The 20,207-nt window shown below is 39.6% G+C and overlaps 2 protein-coding genes across 3 annotated transcripts in view; both read right to left on the bottom strand.

Moving 5' to 3' along the window:
* The window catches only part of RNF168 (ring finger protein 168), a 30,775-nt gene extending 20,610 nt beyond the window's left edge, over positions 1–10,165 (bottom strand). The window contains exons 1-4 of one of the 2 annotated variants that reach the window (XM_037147441.2): positions 9,865–10,165; positions 8,236–8,268; positions 2,945–3,021; positions 536–715 (exon numbers count right to left, since the gene is read on the bottom strand). In XM_037147441.2, the coding sequence (XP_037003336.2) occupies positions 536–715; positions 2,945–3,021; positions 8,236–8,268; positions 9,865–10,165 (591 nt within the window). The remainder of the gene's footprint in view (positions 1–535; positions 716–2,944; positions 3,022–8,235; positions 8,269–9,864) is intronic. The other variant, XM_037147442.2, reaches the window with a different exon arrangement.
* Positions 10,166–15,883: 5,718 nt separating this feature from the next.
* SMCO1 (single-pass membrane protein with coiled-coil domains 1) lies at positions 15,884–20,020 on the bottom strand. The gene is made up of 3 exons (XM_037147443.2): positions 19,860–20,020; positions 17,491–17,640; positions 15,884–17,041 (listed from the first exon to the last, which is right to left on the bottom strand). The coding sequence occupies exons 1-3, from the start codon at positions 19,907–19,909 to the stop codon at positions 16,597–16,599; spliced, it is 645 nt and encodes a 214-aa protein (XP_037003338.1). The 5' UTR covers positions 19,910–20,020; the 3' UTR covers positions 15,884–16,596.
* Between the last annotated feature and the right edge of the window lie 187 nt (positions 20,021–20,207).

Genomic DNA, 20,207 nt, shown 5'->3' with positions numbered 1-20,207 from the left:
GTGAGACAGAATAGCTATTCCACAGAGTAGCCTGTGCTTCACTTTCTGAAAATAACATATCCATACAATGGAATATTATGCTACTCTTTATAGACTACATGTAGTAATACCAAAATATAATCTCTAAGGTATAGCAAATGAGGAAAGCTAAGGAAAAAATAGTGTAACTGATAAGTCCTTTTTAGGTAACTAAAAATAAAAACAGTTAAAAGAAACTCTTAACAGTGCTAACCTTTGGGAACAGGGATAAATGTAATGAAACAGAATGGGAGTCAGGAAAGGAAGCTTTACTTTTTCACCGAATAGCTTTTCTACATAATTTCAATATACTAATAACATTTAAAAAGTTTTAAAAAGTATACTTGGATTAGAGCAAATATGTAACAATATGCAAAAATTGAAAAAATATGCACAAGTTTTAAGCAGAGCAAATATATCAGAAGTAGTTATGGGTAACACTTCTTTGAACCTTTGAAAATTACATAGTTAAAACAATAGGAATATTGATACTTCAAAGTTCTCTCCTAAAACTTACAATATTAATGCTTAGCTGTCTTGCCAGTTCTTCATCACTTTTTAGCTGTTCTTCCATCTCTCTTCTCTTTTGTTCTGCTTGTCTTTTTTCTTCTTCTTCCTCCTCTGCCAATAATTTCTGTATATATTCTTCACTGGCTTTGTTTTCTTCTTCCTCATTGGCTCGTCGCTCTGCCTCCACCTTAAAAATGATTAACAGAGAACAACCCTACTTAGTATACTTGCAATATTTCACAAGAACAGTAAATTTTTTTTTAAAATAAAGAAATTAGCAGGAATTAAAATATCTCAAATGAAGTACACATCTGGAGAGGCAAATTCCTGCAGAACTCAAGGTATCTCTCATGAAGCCTTCCCCAGTCAGCCCAATGAAATCTTAACCAAAATCTCATCCCACCTTGCCTCAGTCCTCAATAACACTTTCCACTACATGTCACACATTTGTGGACTTGTTTCCAGATAATACTTTTCTTCAGTTAACAAAATGCCATGTGCTGACTAACTCAGGCCAGGTTCCTGAACCAAACCCCAGCAAAGGGAATATAATAATAAAACTGACTTAGACTTATACAACCCATCCCTGAAGTTTAGAAGAATCCCCAAACGCAGTGGGCAGGAGTGGAATGATAGCTGGAGAAACAATCACAATGGTTATTACATGATTTACAAATGAAGAAACAAACAAAAGCAAATAACTTTCTTAAAACAGTAAGTGGCAGAGTAGAGACTCAAACTCTAATTAATTCTAGGATCTAAGATCATACTTATAGTCATTTAAACTACAGTTCTGAAAACCAACCAACCAACCAAAACCAACCAACAGCCAACCAACCAACCAAACAAGAATCACTTTAGAATTCCAAAGGATTTGACCCAAGCATACGTCCTTCATGCAGTCCCATGAGAAAACAAGTTTGGAATGGTGAGGACATCATGCTATCAGCCTGAAGATAAAGTCAGCTGACAGAAATTAGCAAAGATCTGGAGCTAGAGGTATAGATGAAACCACCCCTGAAGCCTCTACCTTTGGACTTGCAAATAATTACAATTTTCTTACTGTTTAAGGTAGTTAGAGTTAGGTTTACTTTTATGTGCAGTTAAAATAGAGCCTGTTCTCACTGCTGTAAGTATTAAATGATACCTTTAAAACCCTTACTTAAGAACACTGCTTAGCCAATATGCTGACAATCAAGTTTATTATAATTATGTATTTGGTATTGGTTCTTCTAGACTTGCATGGTCCGTATAGTGGCCAATAGCTACATTACTAGGCACCTGAAATGGGACTACACCAAAGCAGTGTGTATTATGAGTACAAAAGATTTTGAAGACTAAGCAAAAATAATGTAAAAATCTTATGATTAATTTTATAACTTTATATAATTAACGTCTAATCACATTATGATTATAGTTCACATATAATTATAATTTTATACAATACTTTTATACTGATAAAATATTTTAGATATAATGGGTTAAATAAAATATAAATTAATTTCATTCTTTAGGAAAAAAATACTTTAAAAATGTGGCTACCAGAAAAATATAAAATGAATGTAGACTTACATTGTCTTTCTATTGGACAACAGTGCACTATACTAACCAAGAGGGTAGGGGATAATAGAGCTCTCTTAGTACTAGTGAAGTTCAAAGGCTTCACTGTAAGCATTACTTCCTCTTTTCCTTACCTACCATCATTCACAATGAGCTCTAATTTATACTTTCTTCATCTAAACTCATTGTTGTATCCCCCCCAAATTTACGTATTGAAGCCCTTATTTCCAATGAGATGGTATTTGGAGTTGGGGCCTTTAGGAAGTAATTGGATTAAGTCCTCAAGAATGGGATAATGGGATTAAGACCCTGATATGATGAGAAACAAGAAAGATGACCTTTCTCTGTCCTTCTGCCTCCCACTGTCTCGCTCCTCTCCCTCTCCCTGTCCCCTCTCTTTCTCTCCCTGTCTTCCCTCCCCCTGCTTCCTATTCCTGTCTGCCCGTCACCAGATCTACCAACACTTTGGATCTTGGACTTCCCAACCTCTAAAACCGTGAGAAATGTTTATTGTTCAAGCCTGCCAGTCTATGGAATTTTTGTTACAGCATCCTTAATAGACTAAAAGACCCATAATCTACCACAATTTTTCTGTCCTTTAAGCTCAAAGCTTCAGGGAAATAAAAATGCTTAGGGATATCTATCACATCAGAGCACCAATTACGCATAAATAAAGTAAAGCTAGTTTGTAACTACTGTGAACATATGTAAAAAACAGAGCCTTTATAAAGTACATTTAAATTGTCTATACTTCAGTATATACTACTTTTATAAGCACATATAACCGTATATAAAATGTGAAACTGAAAACACAGCAGAGAATTTTTCCAAAAACCAGTAACTATTTAGTTCCTACCTTGCTTTTCTCCTCTTCATATTCTCTTCTCAATTCCCCGGGTTTACTTAACAGATGAACTGGCTGATAATCATTAACTGTTTCAGATTAAGAAAGAAAGGAAATAATTTTAAGAAGCAACACAGAATTTTATGGCTAGCTTTGTCTTCCATTAAAACTATATCAGTAAGTTCCAGACAAGATGGAAGGGTAGGTAGACATGCTTTGTCTCCTTGTACAACCATAAGAATAATCACAACTAACCGAAAACCTCTACATGAAGACAAATCATAGTTAAAAACAAACAACAAACTAGGAGAAGTCATTTACAAAATACATAAATCAATAGAGACTTAATGTTCAGCCCTGGCTGCTGTGGCTCAGTAGACTGACTGCCAGCCAGGGCAACAAAGGGTTGCTGGTTCAATTCCCAGTCAGGGCACATGCCTGGGTTGCAGGCCAGGTCCCCAGTAGGGGGCACACATGAGGCAACCACACATTGATGTTTCTCTCCCTCTCTTCTCCTCCCTCTGAAAGAAAATAAATAAATAAAATCTTTTAAAAAATAGATGTTCAGGATATAACAAGTTTTTCTGCAGACCAATTAAGAAAGGAACATGCAATTTACAGAAGATGCTTAGCTACTCTATAGTGAGCTGGGAACTGTAATTTTTTTTAAATATGGAATTTCTGAGATTTTTAAAGTTTACTTACTTGTGCAAAAGGTAAATTTAAGCTAAGATCAGTAACTTTTTCAACCAGAGACATACAAAGTAAAACTGTCTTTTCTATGCCTCATTCTAGGTGCAGCAATTATTTGCTATTCCTTTTTTTACTACTATGAATTGTTCAGTTACAGTTGTCCTCATTTTCTCCCCCATTACTCTCCCCCACCCTGCCCTCCCTCACCTTCCATTCAATCCCAGGCCCCACTGTCTTTGTCCATGTGTCCTTTATACATGTTCCTTGCCTCTTCCCCTTCTTTCCCCCATTGTTCCCTACTCCCTCCCCTCTGGTCACTGTCAGTTTATTCTTTGTTTCCATGTCTTGGTTTCTATTTTGCTTGCTTGTTTGTTTTGTTGATTAGGTTCCACTTATAGGTGAGATCATATGGTATTTGTCCCTCACTGCCTGACTTATTGCACTTAGCATAATGCTCTCCAGTTCCATCCATGCTGCCGCAAATAGCAGGAGTTCCTTCTTTCTGTTGTGTAGTATTCCACTATGTAAATGTACCACAGGTTTTTTTGATCCAGTCGCTTATTGGTGGGCGTTTAGGCTGTTTCTAGCACTTGGCTATTATTAATAACCCTGCTATGAACATCGGGGTGCATAGGTTCTTCTGAATTGATGTTTCAGTATTCTTAGGGTATTAATTCCAGCAGTGGAATTGCTGGGTCAAAAGGCAGTTCCATTTTTAGTTTTTTGAGGAAATTCCATACAGTTTTACACAGGGGTTAAAATTTCTAAGTGTATGAGGAATGTGAAAACATCAGTTTTATACACTAAATGCCAGTGTGATGGTCAACTTTTGGGATCCACCAAAAACAAGTCTCAACACTGCTCAGTTTTGGGTAACTCTAAAACTTCTATTGTAACCCTCTTTTTATTTTATTTTATTTTATTTTATTTTATTTTATTTTATTTTATTTTATTTTATTTTATTTTAATTTTATTTAGTTATTTTTCAAGTACAGTTTTTTTCATTTTTTCCACTCCCTTCTTTCCCCTTCCTCCAAATCCCTCCCCCTTTTTCCCCTTAACTTCCTCTTAAATTAAATGTTTCTACAGTACTTACTATGGCTTTCTTATAATGATTGTTCTTCCTAGGCAGGAAGAAGTCATTCAAAGAGCACTGGCTGATGTGGCTCAGTAGAATGAGCACTGGCCTGCAAATCAAAAGGTCTCTGGTTTAATTCCTGGGCAGGGCACATGCCTGGGTTGCAAAGCCAGGTACTGAGTTGGGGGCATGCAAGATGCAGCTGATATGGTTTTGCATTTTTTTCCCCTCATACACTAAGGTTTCTCTCCCTCTCTTTCCCTCTCTCTGAAAATTAATTAATTAATTAATTAAATCTTTTAAAAGAATTCATTAAAAGGAATTTATTCCCATACTTTTTATTTTATTCTGAAGGAAAAACCCAATTAAAGAACTCAGTGTCCAATAATACTGGACCGCCCCCAAAAAAGTATCTAACTTGAGCTTGAATTAAGCTGTTTATAAAATTACTCTTCCATTCTCTGGTTACAGGATAATCCTTGGATACTAAAATCCAAGGATGCTCCTCTCCCTACATAAAATGGCATAGAGCAATGCATACAGTCAGCCCTCCACATCCACCAATTCCCAACTGCAACTGAAACAGTACAGGTGTTACTGGAAAAAAAACCCGGCATGTTAAGTGGACCCATGCAGTTTTAACCCCAGTTGTTCAAGGATCAACTGTAAATTGTTGCTGGGGTTAAAAAATATGCCTTTGGAAAAGGATCTGGCAGTTTCTTATACAACCAAACATACACCTACCCTATTACCAAGCAATTCCACTCAATACTTACACAAGAAAAAATGAACACATATGGCCACAAAAAATCTGTACAAGAACCTTCACAGCTGGAAATGGCTGAGGCACCACCAACCGCAGAACAGCCAGCAAAGTATAATACAAACAGTAAAATGATACTAAAAATTAAGAAATAAATAAACCAGTACTACCCTGCGGTACTGTAATAATACCTGAGCTGGGTGGCTCAGCTGGTTGAAGCTTCATCCTGTGCACCAAAAGGTTGTAGGTTCGATTCCTGGTAAGAGCACATGCCTAGGATGTGGGTTTGATCCCCGGTAGGGGATAGGGGCATGTACAGGATGTAATCAATCAATGTTTGTTCTCTCTCTGTCTTTCCCTTCTTCCCTCTCTAAAATCAATAAAAACATATCTTCTGATGAGGATTAAAAAAGAAACCTACCAACCAACCAACCAGTAAACCCATAACACAAGGATGAATCTTCAACTTTATACTGACTAAAAGAACCTTGCAGAAAATAATACACGCCGCCCTAACAGCCCCGGCTCAGTGGCCCTCACTGCTGTGGTTCAGTTGGGCATCATCCCATAAATGGACAGATCACTAGTTTGAGTCCGGGTCAAGGCACATGCCTGGGCTGCAGGGCCAGGTCCTTGGTTGTACGTGCTCAAGAGGCAACTGATCAGTGTTTCTCTCCCTCTCTGCCTCCCTCTATTCCCCTCTAAAAACAAATGGAATCTTAAAAAAAAAAAAAAAAAAATACACACTTCATGACTAAGTCCTAACCCCCTGTACCTAAGAATGTGACCTTATTTGGAAACAGGGTTGTTGTAGATGTAATTAAATTGAGTTCAGACTGGAGTGGGGTGGATTTAATTCACTATCACTGATGTCCTCGTAAGAAAGAAACACAGAGAGGAGATGGAAGCACTGGCCATGTAAAGACAGAGACACACTGAAAGAAGGCCATGCAATTTGAAGGCAGAGACTGGAGTTGTGCAGCTGCACACTAGGGAGCACCGTGGACTGCCAACAACACCCAGAAGCTAAGAGAAAGGCATGGAACAGATTCTCCCCTTGACTCTTCAAGAGAAATGGCCAATAGACAAATGAAAAGATGCTCAATGTTACTAATTGTAAGAGAAATGCAAATTAAAACCACAGTGAGATATCACCTCACACCTGTTAGGATGGCTGTTGACAAACTCACAAACAAGCATTAGCAAGGTTGTGGAAAAAAGGGAAGCTTTGTGCACTGTTAGTGGGATTGCAGACTGCTGTAGCCACTGTGGAAAACAGTATGGAGGCTCCCCCAAAATTTAAAAATGGAGGCTTTATGATGAAGCAAATCCACTTCTAATTTGAAAGAATATATATATGCACCTCTATGTTCACTGCATCATTATACAACAGCAAAGGTATGGAAGCAACCCAAGTGTCCATGGATAAATGAATGGATAAAAAAGCTTGGTACTTACATACAGTGGAATGTTATTTAGCCATAGAAAAGAATAAAACCTTACCATTTGCAACAGCATTGATGGACCTGGAGGATATTATGCTAAGTGAAGTAACTCAGTCAGAGACACACAAATACCATCTGATTTCACTTCTATACGAACTCTAAAGAACAGTATAAATGAACAAACAAAACAGAACCAGACTCATAGATACAAAGGTCAGACTAAACTGATGGTTGCCAGAGGGAAGGGGATTTGAGGGAAAGGTGAAGAGACTGAAAAGTATAGATTAGTAGTTACAAAATAGTCATGGGGATGTAAAGGAGGCATAGGAAATAATAGTCAATAACAGTATAATAACTATATATGGTACCAGGTGGGTACCAAAAATATTAGGAAGAACACTTTGTAAAGTACAATTGTCTAACCACTATGCTACACACCTGAAACAAATCAAAATAATATTGAATATAAACTGTAATTGAAAAGGGAACTCATAGAATTCCACTTATATTGCAATATGAAATTCTAGAACAAACAAAACTATCTATGGTAAAAGAAAAAAGAGAAGCAGTGGTTGACTTTTGGGGGTATGGGAGTAGGAATTAACAGGAAGGGACACAAGGGAATTTTCAGGGGTGATGGTTCTATATTCTACAAGTTTGAACTACACAGGTTTATATATGTGAACACCCACTGAAGGTTCAATGAAGATTTGTGCATCTCATTATATGTGAATCTTACATGAAAAGAAAAACTATAATTTAATAATAATATCTAATAATATATATACTTATATATTTAAGGGAAAGTAAAAGAAATGAAAAAATAAGACCAATGGATGGATGGAGAGTTATGTGGCACAGCAAGCATAGTAAAATGTTAATAGTTATTGTTTACCGGATATGGAATTTCAGTCGGGAAGATGAAAAATTGTGGAGAGATGGTGGTGATGGTTACACACCAATGTGAATGTACTTAATGCCACTGAACTGTACTTAAAAATGGTTGAAATGTAAATTTATGTATAATTTACCACAATTAAAAAAACACACTAAGATACAATCTCACATTTACTAGGATGGCTATAGGGAAGAAAAGAAAAAGAACAAGTGAAGAAAGTGGAATCATTATACATCGCTGGTGAGAATGTAAAATGGTGCAGCCATGTGAGGTTTGGCAGTTCCTCAAAAAACTAAACATAGAATTACCATATTACCCAGCAATTCAGAACTAAGAATATATTCAAATACTTGCCCAAAAGGTGGAAAAAACCCAAATATCCATCAGTGGATGAAAAGACAGATAAAATATATCAATAAAATGTACCTGACCAGTGTGGCTCAGTTGGTTGGGTTAGTCCTGCAAAGCAAAAGATCTCAAGTTCAATTCCCAGCCAGGACACATGCCTGGGTTGCAGGTTGGGTCCTGGTCGAGGCACATGTGAGAGGCAGTTAACTGATGTTTCTATCCCTCTTTTCCCCTCCCTTCTTCTCTCTAAAAGTATTTTTTAAAATAAAATATACAGCATACCAAGATTCAAAACAGCATTATATATATATTTCCATAAAATACTCAGCTCTAAAAAGGAATACAGTATTTTTTTAATTTTATTTATTTTCAGAGAGAGGGGAAGGAAGGGAGAAAGAGAGAGAAACATCGATGTGCGAGAGATACATCAATTGGTTGCCTCTCACATGCCCCCAGCTGGGGACCTGGCCCCACAACCCAGGCAGGTGCCCAGACTGAAAATCAAAACAGTGACCTTTTGTTGGTTCACAGGCTGATACTCTATGCACTGAGCCACACCAGCTGGGGATGGGGGGGGGGGGGGGAGATAAAGCATTGATATATACTACAATGTGCTTGAACCTTGGAAACACTATGCCAAATGAAAGGAGCCAAACATAATAAATCGAATATTGTATGTGAACACACTTACAGAAAATATCTAGAATAAGAAAATTCATAGAGACAAAGTAGATTAGAAAGGTGGGGAGAGAATGGGGAGTCACTGCTTAATAGTTAAAAAATTGGGGATGATAAAAGTGTTTTGGAAACAGCTGGTGGTAAAGATTATACAGCCTTGTGAATGTAATTAATGCCACTGAATTGTACACTTAAAAATGGTTAAAATAAGCCCTGGCCAGGTAGCTTAGTTGGTTAGAGTGCTGTTCTGTTATGCCAAGGTCGTGGGATCAATCCCTGGTAAGGATACATACAAGAAATGACCACTGAATGCTTAAATAAGTGGATTTAAATAAATCAATGTTTCTCTCTCCCCACCCCCTCCCTCTCTCTAATATGATTAAAACAGCAGAATTTGCTGTATATATATTTACTACAATAAAAATAATTCCAACAACAACTAAAAGGCAAGTACACCTGAGCACAGACACCACATTGAGACAAAAAACATTTGCGTAGCTTATTGATTCACATAAGTGATCAAGACACTACAGTCAACTGCCCCATTTGGGGCATACGCAATAGCTACTGAGTCCACACTGTGGAGGGCTTTAAATAAAAATGGCCTAATCAGAGGGAACTGGTCACAGAAAGCTACTTTAGGGTCAAAACATGCCTAAGATGGAGATGTATCAGCAAGTTAAATTAGAGAAAGTAACTGAAAGTAAAAGCAATACGGGAATCCGGTCCTTTCCTTATCTCTGTTGTTGCTGTACTACCTCTACTGATCATCTGAACATTTATACAATCATGAGACTAAAGACTCAATGTGAGCAATTCTTTTTTTAGTTTTTTTTCTCTTTTTTTCATGTTAACCCAACAAACACCAATTGAACACAGCCATCTTGTCACTGACTTTGAGGCCCAAAGAACCCAGCCTCCCTTCAATCCGGCTTTCGAATTTATCCTTTTTAAAAAAAGGATTAGCAGTAATTCATTTTTAAAGGGATTTTGGTTTTTTGGCCACCAAACATGCTGGGTTTAACTCACCGATTTCTTCCGATCCTTGCCCAGAGGCTCTAATCTTGCATTCCTTTGGATAGTGCTTTTTAATGATCTCCCACAGTTCCTTATTGATGAGAGAATTTCTTCGGGCATGGTACCGGGCCCACGAAGAGACCCGGCGGCGACAGAAAGGACAGCATAAATTCGCCTTTTCCACAGTCAGTTGGAAGCATGCATTACAGACCGTGTGATTACAAGGCAGTGTTACGGGTTCAATCAGGATTTCCATGCAGATCCCGCACTGGCATTCCGACAAGGAAGGGATGGCGTCTTTAGGTACAGCCATTTCAATATGCTAAAAAGGCATATTTCAACATCAACACCCAAAAGACAAAAGTAGTATTTTTGGCCCAACCAAGGAGAAAGGAAATTAACAGCTTTATGTTTAGATATTATGCCAAGCAGCTATCAGAATTCAATACTGGAAGCATCAAACACGTCTTGAAGCAAAAGGCGCCCTCGCGGACCAGGTAAATACTATTCTGAAGGCGGTGTGTTTGTCCATGTTTAAGACCAACGTCTAGTAAGAAAATAAATGAACGTTCTCGCTGCTCCGAAGTATTAAGTTTCTGCAGCGCAGCTGGTGGACTCCTCTTTGGCACCGCGGGAGATACGCGCCAAGCTTCCCTTCTCCCTCTTACCAGGAGAGGATGCTCCCTTTGCTGCCCAGGGGGCAGCCTCAGAGCCACCGCTTCCACCCGGAGCAGGACTTCCGTTTTACCGGCGCCGTGAGGGCAGCGTTCGAACCCCGATGCTCCAGCTCTCCTGTGTCTCTTGCAGCTCTGAAGCCACCCCTCCGCCCTTTTCGGGGAAAGCCGAAAAGCTTGATCATCCTCGTCTGCTGTAGCAACCCACCAAGGGCTAGTGACGTCACAATTGCCCGCCGAAACACGTCCCGCCCATCCATAGAACCGCCCAGTGACCCAGACCAAGTACGCTCAGCGAGGCGGGACTTCCCGGGCTGCCGCGCACTGGTCGTAGCACCGCGTTGTTGCACCGCCTCTGGACAGCAACGCCCAGGGTTGCTCCAGTGTCGCAGCACTTCCTGCTTTAGCTTGGGTGCAGGGAGCTCTCAGAGGCTGCAGAAATCTGGAATTGCCGACCGTGGACAGAAAAGGGAAACCTCCAAGCAAGGTTTAAAAGTTCTTCCCCCAGTACTCCTCAAACCACCTGTTTCTGTTAACTCGTAACTAAGCCTCTTATATTGCTATCCGAAGTTCCGAGATTGAGTGCCAAAAAAAGATTGTGCTTAGAGAATCAGCAAACTTGTACAATTTATAGAGACCCTTATACTTCCCTTCGTAGCCCCTCCCGTTCTTCTGCCTGCCGCTCAAAGATTGGTTGTTTTAGGATTGCCTTCCCTCCTAAGAACTTGGGAAACAAACTGCAGGGCTGTCTGAAGCTCAGTAGTCACGTGCATCGTATATGATGCAGTATTCTATTATCAATCAATCAATCTAGAACAATCAAAATTACAAGGAGGCCAAAATAGTTTACTATTTTATGCATTTTGAAATAAGTTTTTCCACTTGGCATTGAGTGCTATGAAAAATATATTTTGCCTGGGAAATGGCAGATTAAGACTGATTCTTAGTACTTTAAAGGAACCAAGCCTCTGGATGGGGGTGGGGGGGAAGGATTCTATGGAAAGTAAACTCACAGGGTGATCTGATCATAAATTCCTAATGCAGGTCCTGGGGGGTTCTCTCACCCTAGGCTCTATCTTTTTACTAAAAGGTTTTCTCTTTGTCATTGTTCCTGTGCATCTGTAACAGGGCGCAGCCAGGAGGGGGGCCCCCCAAAAAGGGATTCGTAATGGGGTTCAGAACTCAAGGTTTCCAGGAAATGTTAAGATGTCCTCACCCCCCCCCCACAGGTGTCAATTGGGGGAAGGGACAAATGGAGCAGGGCCATTGAGAATTGTTTTGCATAACAACAGTTTCACAGCTAACCTCTAGAATGGTCATTTAACATATCTATAACCTTTAACTGGTTTCATAGATATGTTAAATAGCTGTGGCCATGCTTTGAGCCAGGGAGAAGGGAGTGGCTTCTATCCGGGATGTAACTGGGGGCTGGTCCCCTGAGTTACAGTGCCTGTGTGAGAGCTTGGAGTTGATTGGCTCCACACCATGGGGCCACACTTGCCCAGACTCACTATGGCAGCCCAGTAAAGCTAGAAGAGTATAGGAGTCCTGGCAGGTGTAACTGATTGTAGGAGGAGTTGGAAATGGGGCTGCAAAGGAGGACTGTGCAGGGATTTAAACGCAAGCACGGCAGCCATTGGAGGGGAAAGTCATGCAGTTTTGGGAAGGGTTAGGAGCCCCTCTTGGCGAGGTAAAAGAAAGAGGCTCGCAGCTTTGCCAGAATGGAGATCCCTGCAGCCAGGTGAAGAAGAAAGACAGGCACTTCCGGTGGAGTGTGGACCCCTGCAGCTTTGGTAGAAGAGGCCCACACGGCTTTGGGGTGCTCCCTTTGGCAAGTGGCCTTGAAAGCAGGAGAGACTTTGGAAAAATGGGTACAAAGAACTCTTGCCAGTGGACCGTGAGAAGGTGCCACATGACTTTGGATTAACTGTCGATCCTGCTTGGACAGCGACACAGCTGACGGTACCAGCAGCAGGGAAAAACGGACATGTGCTCTTTTCCTTATTCATGGTACCCAGAGTTAGGGCAGGGGGAGAAGGGAGCTCTGTGTGCGTAGGTAGATATCCTAGAGGATTCTGATATTTTAATGAAGACGTATGGTCTGAATAGCATTAAATAAACATTTCGTTTCCTTTTCACAAATCTCTGGCATTGAGAGATGTCTTTCCAATTGGCAGCGGACGATCAGGCCTAGTAGGGGGTCAGGAGGGTATTAGTATACCATCCTCTGGAGTCCGGGCCCCAGTGTATCTGTTCTGTAACAGTTTTTTTTGACATCCCTGGGTGGGCCAAATATTGCCCCCCTTGGACCTCTGCTCAGTAACACATCTAGGTTAACTCAGTTTTGAAATAGATGTAACTACCCTCAAGAGAGTACACAATCCTGTTAACCACTCTGTAATCCAGTACGTGCCTTGCTTTCTCCCACCTTCACGGACTCTTCCTTACTGTTCCCTTCTTCATTTCAAATGCATAAAAGAAGCTACAAAACTCTTACTCTCCGGAGCATTTGAAATCTTGCTCCTTGACATATGTAGTCCGTTTGGCTCAGATAAACTCATAATAATTCTCTGCAATTTTTGATGTTCTCATGTCAATACCTCATAGAGACAATAGAATGTTGTTTGCCAGGATCCGGGAGATTTATTGTTTAAAGGATATAAAGTTTCAGTTTTATAAATTCTAGACCTGGATGATGGTCACGATTATGAAACTGGAAAAGTCTATGTTCATGCTGCCTGTCACTACCAGAACCAGTAAGTAGAGACAAGTATTGAATCTCTATGGGCATTTTATTCAAATTCAGGCAATCCGAGAAGATGGCAGGTTATGTACCCTCAAAAACCATCTTCACATCTCATCTCCAGCCAAACTTTTTTATAAGGAAAAGGAAGGGGTAGGTAAGGGGTATGGAAAAAGGTTAATCAGGTAAGAGTTGCTGTCCAGTGGCAATATTCCTAGTATTTCTTTATCTGCTAATCAATAATTTTTTTTATATGTCATGGGCCGTCTCTTCCTGGAACACGATGGATCAGATGCCATCTCAATCACTTGCAGACCTCCTGGGACACAAAGTGCCAACACCCTGGAGTCCCCGTAGGTCATGCTGGTTCCTGGAATAACAGCTTTAGACATGCATTAATTACTTAAGCCTATTAACTATGACTGAAGCTAAAATATTTTTATATACTCTTTATTATGTTTTTTCCATTACCATTTAGTTCCCTTATACCCCCTTCCCATGAAGCTAAAATCTGCAACTCTTGAGTTCCCCTGTCATTTACACAACATTACAAATGTATTTAATACCACTGAACTGAACACTTCAAACTTACTGCAGAGACAGGAGTTGGGGGGCCCCTCTTCAGTTTATGTCTCACTTGAGAGATGAATTCAGGCAAGAGAGAACATGTATAGTGGAAATAAGATAGCAAGTGTATTTATAAAATGCATTTGAGCATGAAGCTGCAAGTGGGCACTTAGCTAGTTTGAGTTCCCCAACTCTTGGAGTTTTACAGGTTTTATGCTTGTAGCCAGCTTCTAGGTTCCCATCCTCTTCCCTTCTCTGGACCTTGCGATAAACATACAGTCCCAAAGGCTTTCTTAGATGGTGGAAATGATACACACAGAATTTCAAAGGCTCCACTTCTCCTGCACTGTCATGGTTTCTCTTGTGATTTTCAAAACACTTGGCAATCTTATTTGACCAGGCTCAGGACTACCGAGTTAGTGGGTGAGACATGTCTCCTTCCCCTCCCTACCTTGGTTTGCTATCTATTCCGCCTTCCAAAACTAGTTAAGATGGTAAAATTTATCTGTATTTTATCACAATAAAGAAAGCTGGGGGTTGGAAAGAACCAGGCCTGAGTTTTTTGAGGAAATCAACTGTAGAGAAGAAAAGAAAATCACTGTGCATGAAAATAGTCTTTAAAATTTGGGGGGGTTTGCTGAAGTCTTTCAAGTTGAGGAGATGGGTGGTTTCCAGATGGAGCCAAAACAAGGACATGGAGGTCCTTGGTAGAGAGCTTTGTTTTGTTTTAATATGGGTTCAGAAACCTTTGGTTGCCCTCCGGTTGTCCATAGCATCCATCCATTAGCCCAGAATTAAAGCTCCCTATGATGGTTCCAAACTGCTTTTCCCGTGGAATCTTCCATTATTTGAAACATTCAGCTGTGCTCTATTTGCTGTCATTTTATGCTTTCAGGTCATTGCTTTCTCAATCCATCCTAAATGAGCATTTTGTGGCTTGCCTGCTTCAAGGATCAACTCAGTACACTTTTTAAGGAAGTATTTCTCCATCACAGTTATACCCCTCCTCTGAACTCACCCAAATCATATATCCCTTAGTGATAGTAGTTTTGATCATAAACTTACTTAATTTTTGTATTGAAAAAACTTTTTTATCCTCACCCAATGACATTTTTAATTGCTTTTTAGAGAGAGAGAAAGGGAAGGAGAGAAACACTGATGCAAGAGAGAAGCATCAACTGGTTCCCTCCCCAACACACCCAGACCAGAGACCACTTGCTGCCTGGACTGGGATCATAATGTGCCCAGACCTGGGACTGAACCTGCAACCTTCCAGTTATGGGATGACGCTCCAACCAGCTTAGCCACACCTGCCAGGACTAAGTTTGCATTTTGATTCTATTTTTTAAAATCTTCGGTAATGGATACATTTTATATGCTTCCTCAGATTTCCTTGGCCTTGATTACTTTCTGGACCCATTGTCCCTTGGTCTGCCTGGGGCTAGCCAGTTGCATTCCTGGAATCTCTATCTCCTCTTGCCACTTTTAGACTCCTGGGAAACCCTGCAGTGAACAGTGCAGGCTCCGACTTTCCAGTGGCTGCTGCGAGGGCTTAAATGCTGCATCTTGGAAGTATGGGTTGTCATTCCCCATGGAGAAAACTGGCCAATTGAAAACAGTGGACTGAACAAGCACAACGGAGAAATTTTCTTCTTTTTTCTAAGGCATGGTTTCTTCAAACAGTCGGAAGAAAGACCAGATTGAAGGGATGTATTGGCCAAGAAACTTGCTATGTTTCTTGTGGCTCATTTTCAGTGAGAGGCCAGCAAGGTAACATATCACCTTTTATGACTTCTTATTCTTTTCTCCCTGACATCCTTCCAGAGTGTCACCTCATTCTTGCTGTTCTGAATTTGTACCTCCCAAACAAAAGCTCAGCATTTAGCTTACAGCACTTAGCATATGGCATTTGGTGTTCAATAAATATTGTAAAGATATAGTCAATGTGTGTGCATTCCCTTTCTAGTATAAATAACTGTGTTACTGTACTAGAGAGAAACTACAACACATGCAATATATATTGGGTAATTATTATTGTTTTGTCTTTTAATAGATAATATATTCACATCGTTCATAATTCAAAATGCACACATGGACTACAGTAAAAAGACTTCCTCCTACCTTTGACCCCTTTAGCTTCTTAGTTTTCTTCCCTAAGACAACCAATGTTATCACATTCTTATGTATTTCTCCAGAAGAAGTTTATGGATATATTGGCTTACATATGTGTATATATGTATTTGTGTTTGTTCCTTTTTACATTTAACAATACATATTGAAAATATATATTTTAAAACAGCACATCTTTATGATAACTCCACATCATTCATTATGCAATTAAAACAGAGATTCTTCATTTTTAATATGGCTACACAGAAAGATAAACTGATAAGTTCTTGCACTTATCAGTTTATCATAATTTCTCTAATAGTTCCCCAACTTTTGCTATAAAAATAAGTCCATAACAAAATTGTATGTACATATTTTTCCCCATTTGCAAGATAAATTACTGGAAGTACCATATTTTTCAGACTGTAAGATGCACCTTTTCCCAAAATTTGGGAGAAAAATGGGGGTGTGTTTTATAGTCCAAATGTGGCTTTATATTTACATTGGTGAAATATTATGTTATTTATGTTATTAAATATTTTACTACATTTTTTGCTTCAAATTTTTTTTTCCTATTTTCCTTCTCTAAAACTTAGGTGTGTCTTATGGTCCAAAAAAGATGGTAGAATAGCTAGGTCATAAGGTAAGAAGTTAGTTTTTGACTGTTGGTATCAACTCTTTCAGGGATGACTTTTGTTCTTCAGAGGCTTTCACTGCTTTCCCCTTCTCAATGAGCTGAACGGCTCTCAGCAAACTGCCTTGCAGAGCCTGGTTCTTTACCATGTTGGTGATCATGAAAGTGACATCCCTAATGTACATCTGTCTCACTTTGGCGCTGTAGTGTTCTGCCTTGCTACCATGTGCAATAAAGAAGGTACAAAGTGCTGTGATATCACCTTCTTGCAGCCCACACTCCTCCAGGACAGACTCCCACGCATCTCTGATGTACTTGTTCTTGACTTTTCGTCGAAGGACAGAGGCTAAAGTAGGAAGACCTCTCACCAGGTCTGGCAGCTTCTCAAGTACATGAGTGTGCAAGCAGATGAGAACTTCAATGACATAGCTATATACAATATTCAATTCCATTGAAGTGAACCTGCAAAAAATGGAAAAGCTTCTAAAGCAGCAGAATACTTTATGTTCAACTATAAAGTTAATTCTATTAGGATAAGTCAGAGAAGTACAAATCCACTAGGAGATTCAGCTATTGTATTTTAGAAAATACTTTAGAAACAAGACCTGTGCTAAACTGGGTGCCTTAATTCTCTGGCCACACAGAGAATTACAAGTTTCTCAATTGCAGAGGAGTTATATTATCCATCTCTGTGAGAGACTTTGGCAAGCGAGAGATGATGGTGAAATGCGTGCCACAGTGCCTGGCATATAAACAGGTGCTCAGATTAATCTTTTTTGAGTGAATGAACCTAAGAATATGTGATCTCTTCACAGTCCATTGCTGGAACCATAATAAATTCAATTTTAGAATGACCATTGTAAGCTCTCGCAATGCCACAGAATCCCACTGATTTCTCATTGGATACTCACTTGAGCGCCAGAACTGCTGTCCATAGCTCATCTTGGGCTGCCTGGCTTGCCAGCATCTTGCTATGATGTTCAAATTTTTGTGTCAGGTTATCCTTGGTGAAATCTAGTTGTTTAAACTGTGCTTTTAAAGCTTGGAGTTTGTGGTCTAATCTACAGGATAAAAGAATCAAGGGATAGTTTAGGTCAGAGACAAAATTCAGATGATGCCTAAAATGAGACTATGTTATAAACATACAATTTGGGTAGCTACTTGCCGTTCTCTCTACCCATCATCCTAGTTCTTGCATTCCTTTTTTAATCATATTTTATCCTTAAAATTTTTTTATTGTTGTTCACTTATAGTTGTCCCCATTTATCCCCCATTACTCTCCCATTTTACCCACCCCCACCTCCCACATTCAATCTCCCCTCCCCCTTCATTGTCTTTGTCCGTGGGTTCTTTATACATGCTCCCCAACTCTTTCCTCTTATTTCCCCTACCATCCCCCTCCCCCATCCCTCTGTTTCTGTCAGTTTGTTCTTTATTTCAATGTCTCTGGTTCTATTTTGCTCACTTGTTTATTCTATTAATTAGGTTCCACGTATAGGAGAGATCATATGGTGTTTGTCTTTCACCACCTGGCTTGTTTCACTTAGCATAATACTCTCCAGTTCCATCCATGCTGTTCTTATATTGCCAAATTTTTTGAATTGTCTACTTGAACTCATCTGACATGATGAATTTGTCTACATATTGTACTTTTAACTTTACAAAGTTATATATACAAGCACCACTTTGAGTCGCCCAACAACCATAAGAGGTGACACAGCCATTTTTACTATTTTATGTGTAAAGATATTGGGTATCAAAGAGATTGAGACCTAAGGTCATATAGTTTAGCTAGTGCAGGAACCAGTATTTAGTAAGAATGCTTTCTCCACCCGATTCTGACTATTCAAATCCTAGCCTTCCTTTAAGGATAATCTCAAATTCCACTGATTGCTTAACGTCCCACCCCCTGCTCCCAGCCTTTCTACCTAAAGATCTCCACTCTGCTTAGTTCATTCTCAGAAAGACTACCTCTATGACCTGTCACTTCCCAACTCCTGCTTTATTTTTAGAGTTAGCTTTCCTTGAACAGAATTGTAAGCTCTTGGAGACTGTAGAGACTGTTTCTTGGGTATCTTTATACCTGGCAGAGGTATAAACACCTAGCAGAGGACTTACACAGGAGTAATAAAATATGTCTCATACTACTGAAATCTGCAATGTGAGTGAGATGAACTGAGTAACCAAAGGCGATTTGAGTAGCTCTACACGGCCCTGATCACCAGGGGGCATGGGTGGCACTGGAATTATGTGTAACTGAACCACAGAGAAACTCCTGAAGCCACCCACATTGTCTTTCATGAAGGAAATGATACACAGACACATACCTACTTCCCTGAGCTTCTATGTCCCCGGTGACCTGAATACTATTGTGGTTGCTCAGGTTCTAAGTTTGACCTGTCTTCCAAGGCTAATTCGGCTGCAAGTACCTCCTCTCTCCTAAGCTGTAGACGTGTATCTTCAACCATGTTTTGTACATTTCCACCTGAATGGGATGTTAAACTAAACTGTCCTAAATTGAACCTACTCACTACCCCTAAAATGATAATGGTAGAGTGTTCTCACTGCTATTTACATATAGATAAGTCTCAGTATGAAATGTGCTTTTTTGTAGGAGCATAAGCCTGCATGACCTAATATGCTGGCAATCTCTGCGTACATATCAAAAATGTTTTTCTGGCATACTGTTTGTATTAACTTTTAGACCATAGGTTATCTCTAGCTTGAACTGTAGAGAGGAGCTCTAGCTTTTCAATCAGTATAAAAGCTTATAACTACAGCAGTTCTTTGGAGTCCTCTCACCAGAAGCCATTCCCAGACCATTCCAAATAAATCCTAAAGAACATGTCTGCAAGTCTGAGTCGGTTTTCTACCACAGTTCCCCAGCTCAGTTAATGACATCATTAACTATGTCATTAGTAATTTACGTATCTTTTTTACCTAGAAGATTTAAACCACTTTATCTACCTTTCTTTCTTTTATAGAGAGAAGGAGAAAGAAAGAGAAACATCAATTTGTTGTTCCACTTATTTATGCATTCATTGCTTGATTTTTGTATGTGCCCTGACCGAGGATCAAACACACAATCTTGGTGTACCTGGACAATGCTCTAACTAATTGAGCTATCTGGCCAGGGCAAGGTTTAAACCAGTTTAACAAAGATAGAATTCTAATTAGCATTTTTGTAGTTCTTTCTCTGTTTTTATTCCTGATACTTCTCTAATCCATCTTCCCGAAAAGCAGACCTATGTTTGCTCCCCACCCAGTAGCCCTTAGCAACCTTTTCATCGCCTTCCTCAAGGATATCAGGGTCGTGGTTCCATTGTTCATCTTCTTAAGACAAAATGAAAGGAAACAAAAGCAAAACAAAAGCCCAACAGAGGTTTGAATCCAGGGTTTTCTGCTGTCTTCCACTCAGCAACAGGCAGCACCAGCACAAGTATTCAATCTAAATTCTGCCTGAAAGGTCACTCAGTACAAGAAGCTTTTAATAGCTCATACATCCAAATATAGTTTCAAAGAACTGATCTTGAGAACACAGGTGTCCAAAATGCACTGTAATATTTGCCTTTGGAAATGAGCTGTAGCACATCAGCATAGCATACAGATGTAATCATGGTTCTACATA

The sequence above is a fragment of the Artibeus jamaicensis genome, unplaced genomic scaffold (assembly GCF_021234435.1).
Source record: "Artibeus jamaicensis isolate MK-2021 breed Jamaican fruit bat unplaced genomic scaffold, CSHL_Jam_final contig_793, whole genome shotgun sequence".
In the NCBI taxonomy this organism is placed as follows: Eukaryota; Metazoa; Chordata; class Mammalia; order Chiroptera; family Phyllostomidae; genus Artibeus; species Artibeus jamaicensis.
Note: the sequence above shows the minus strand (reverse complement) of the source record. Positions and strands in the feature narration are given on the sequence as shown.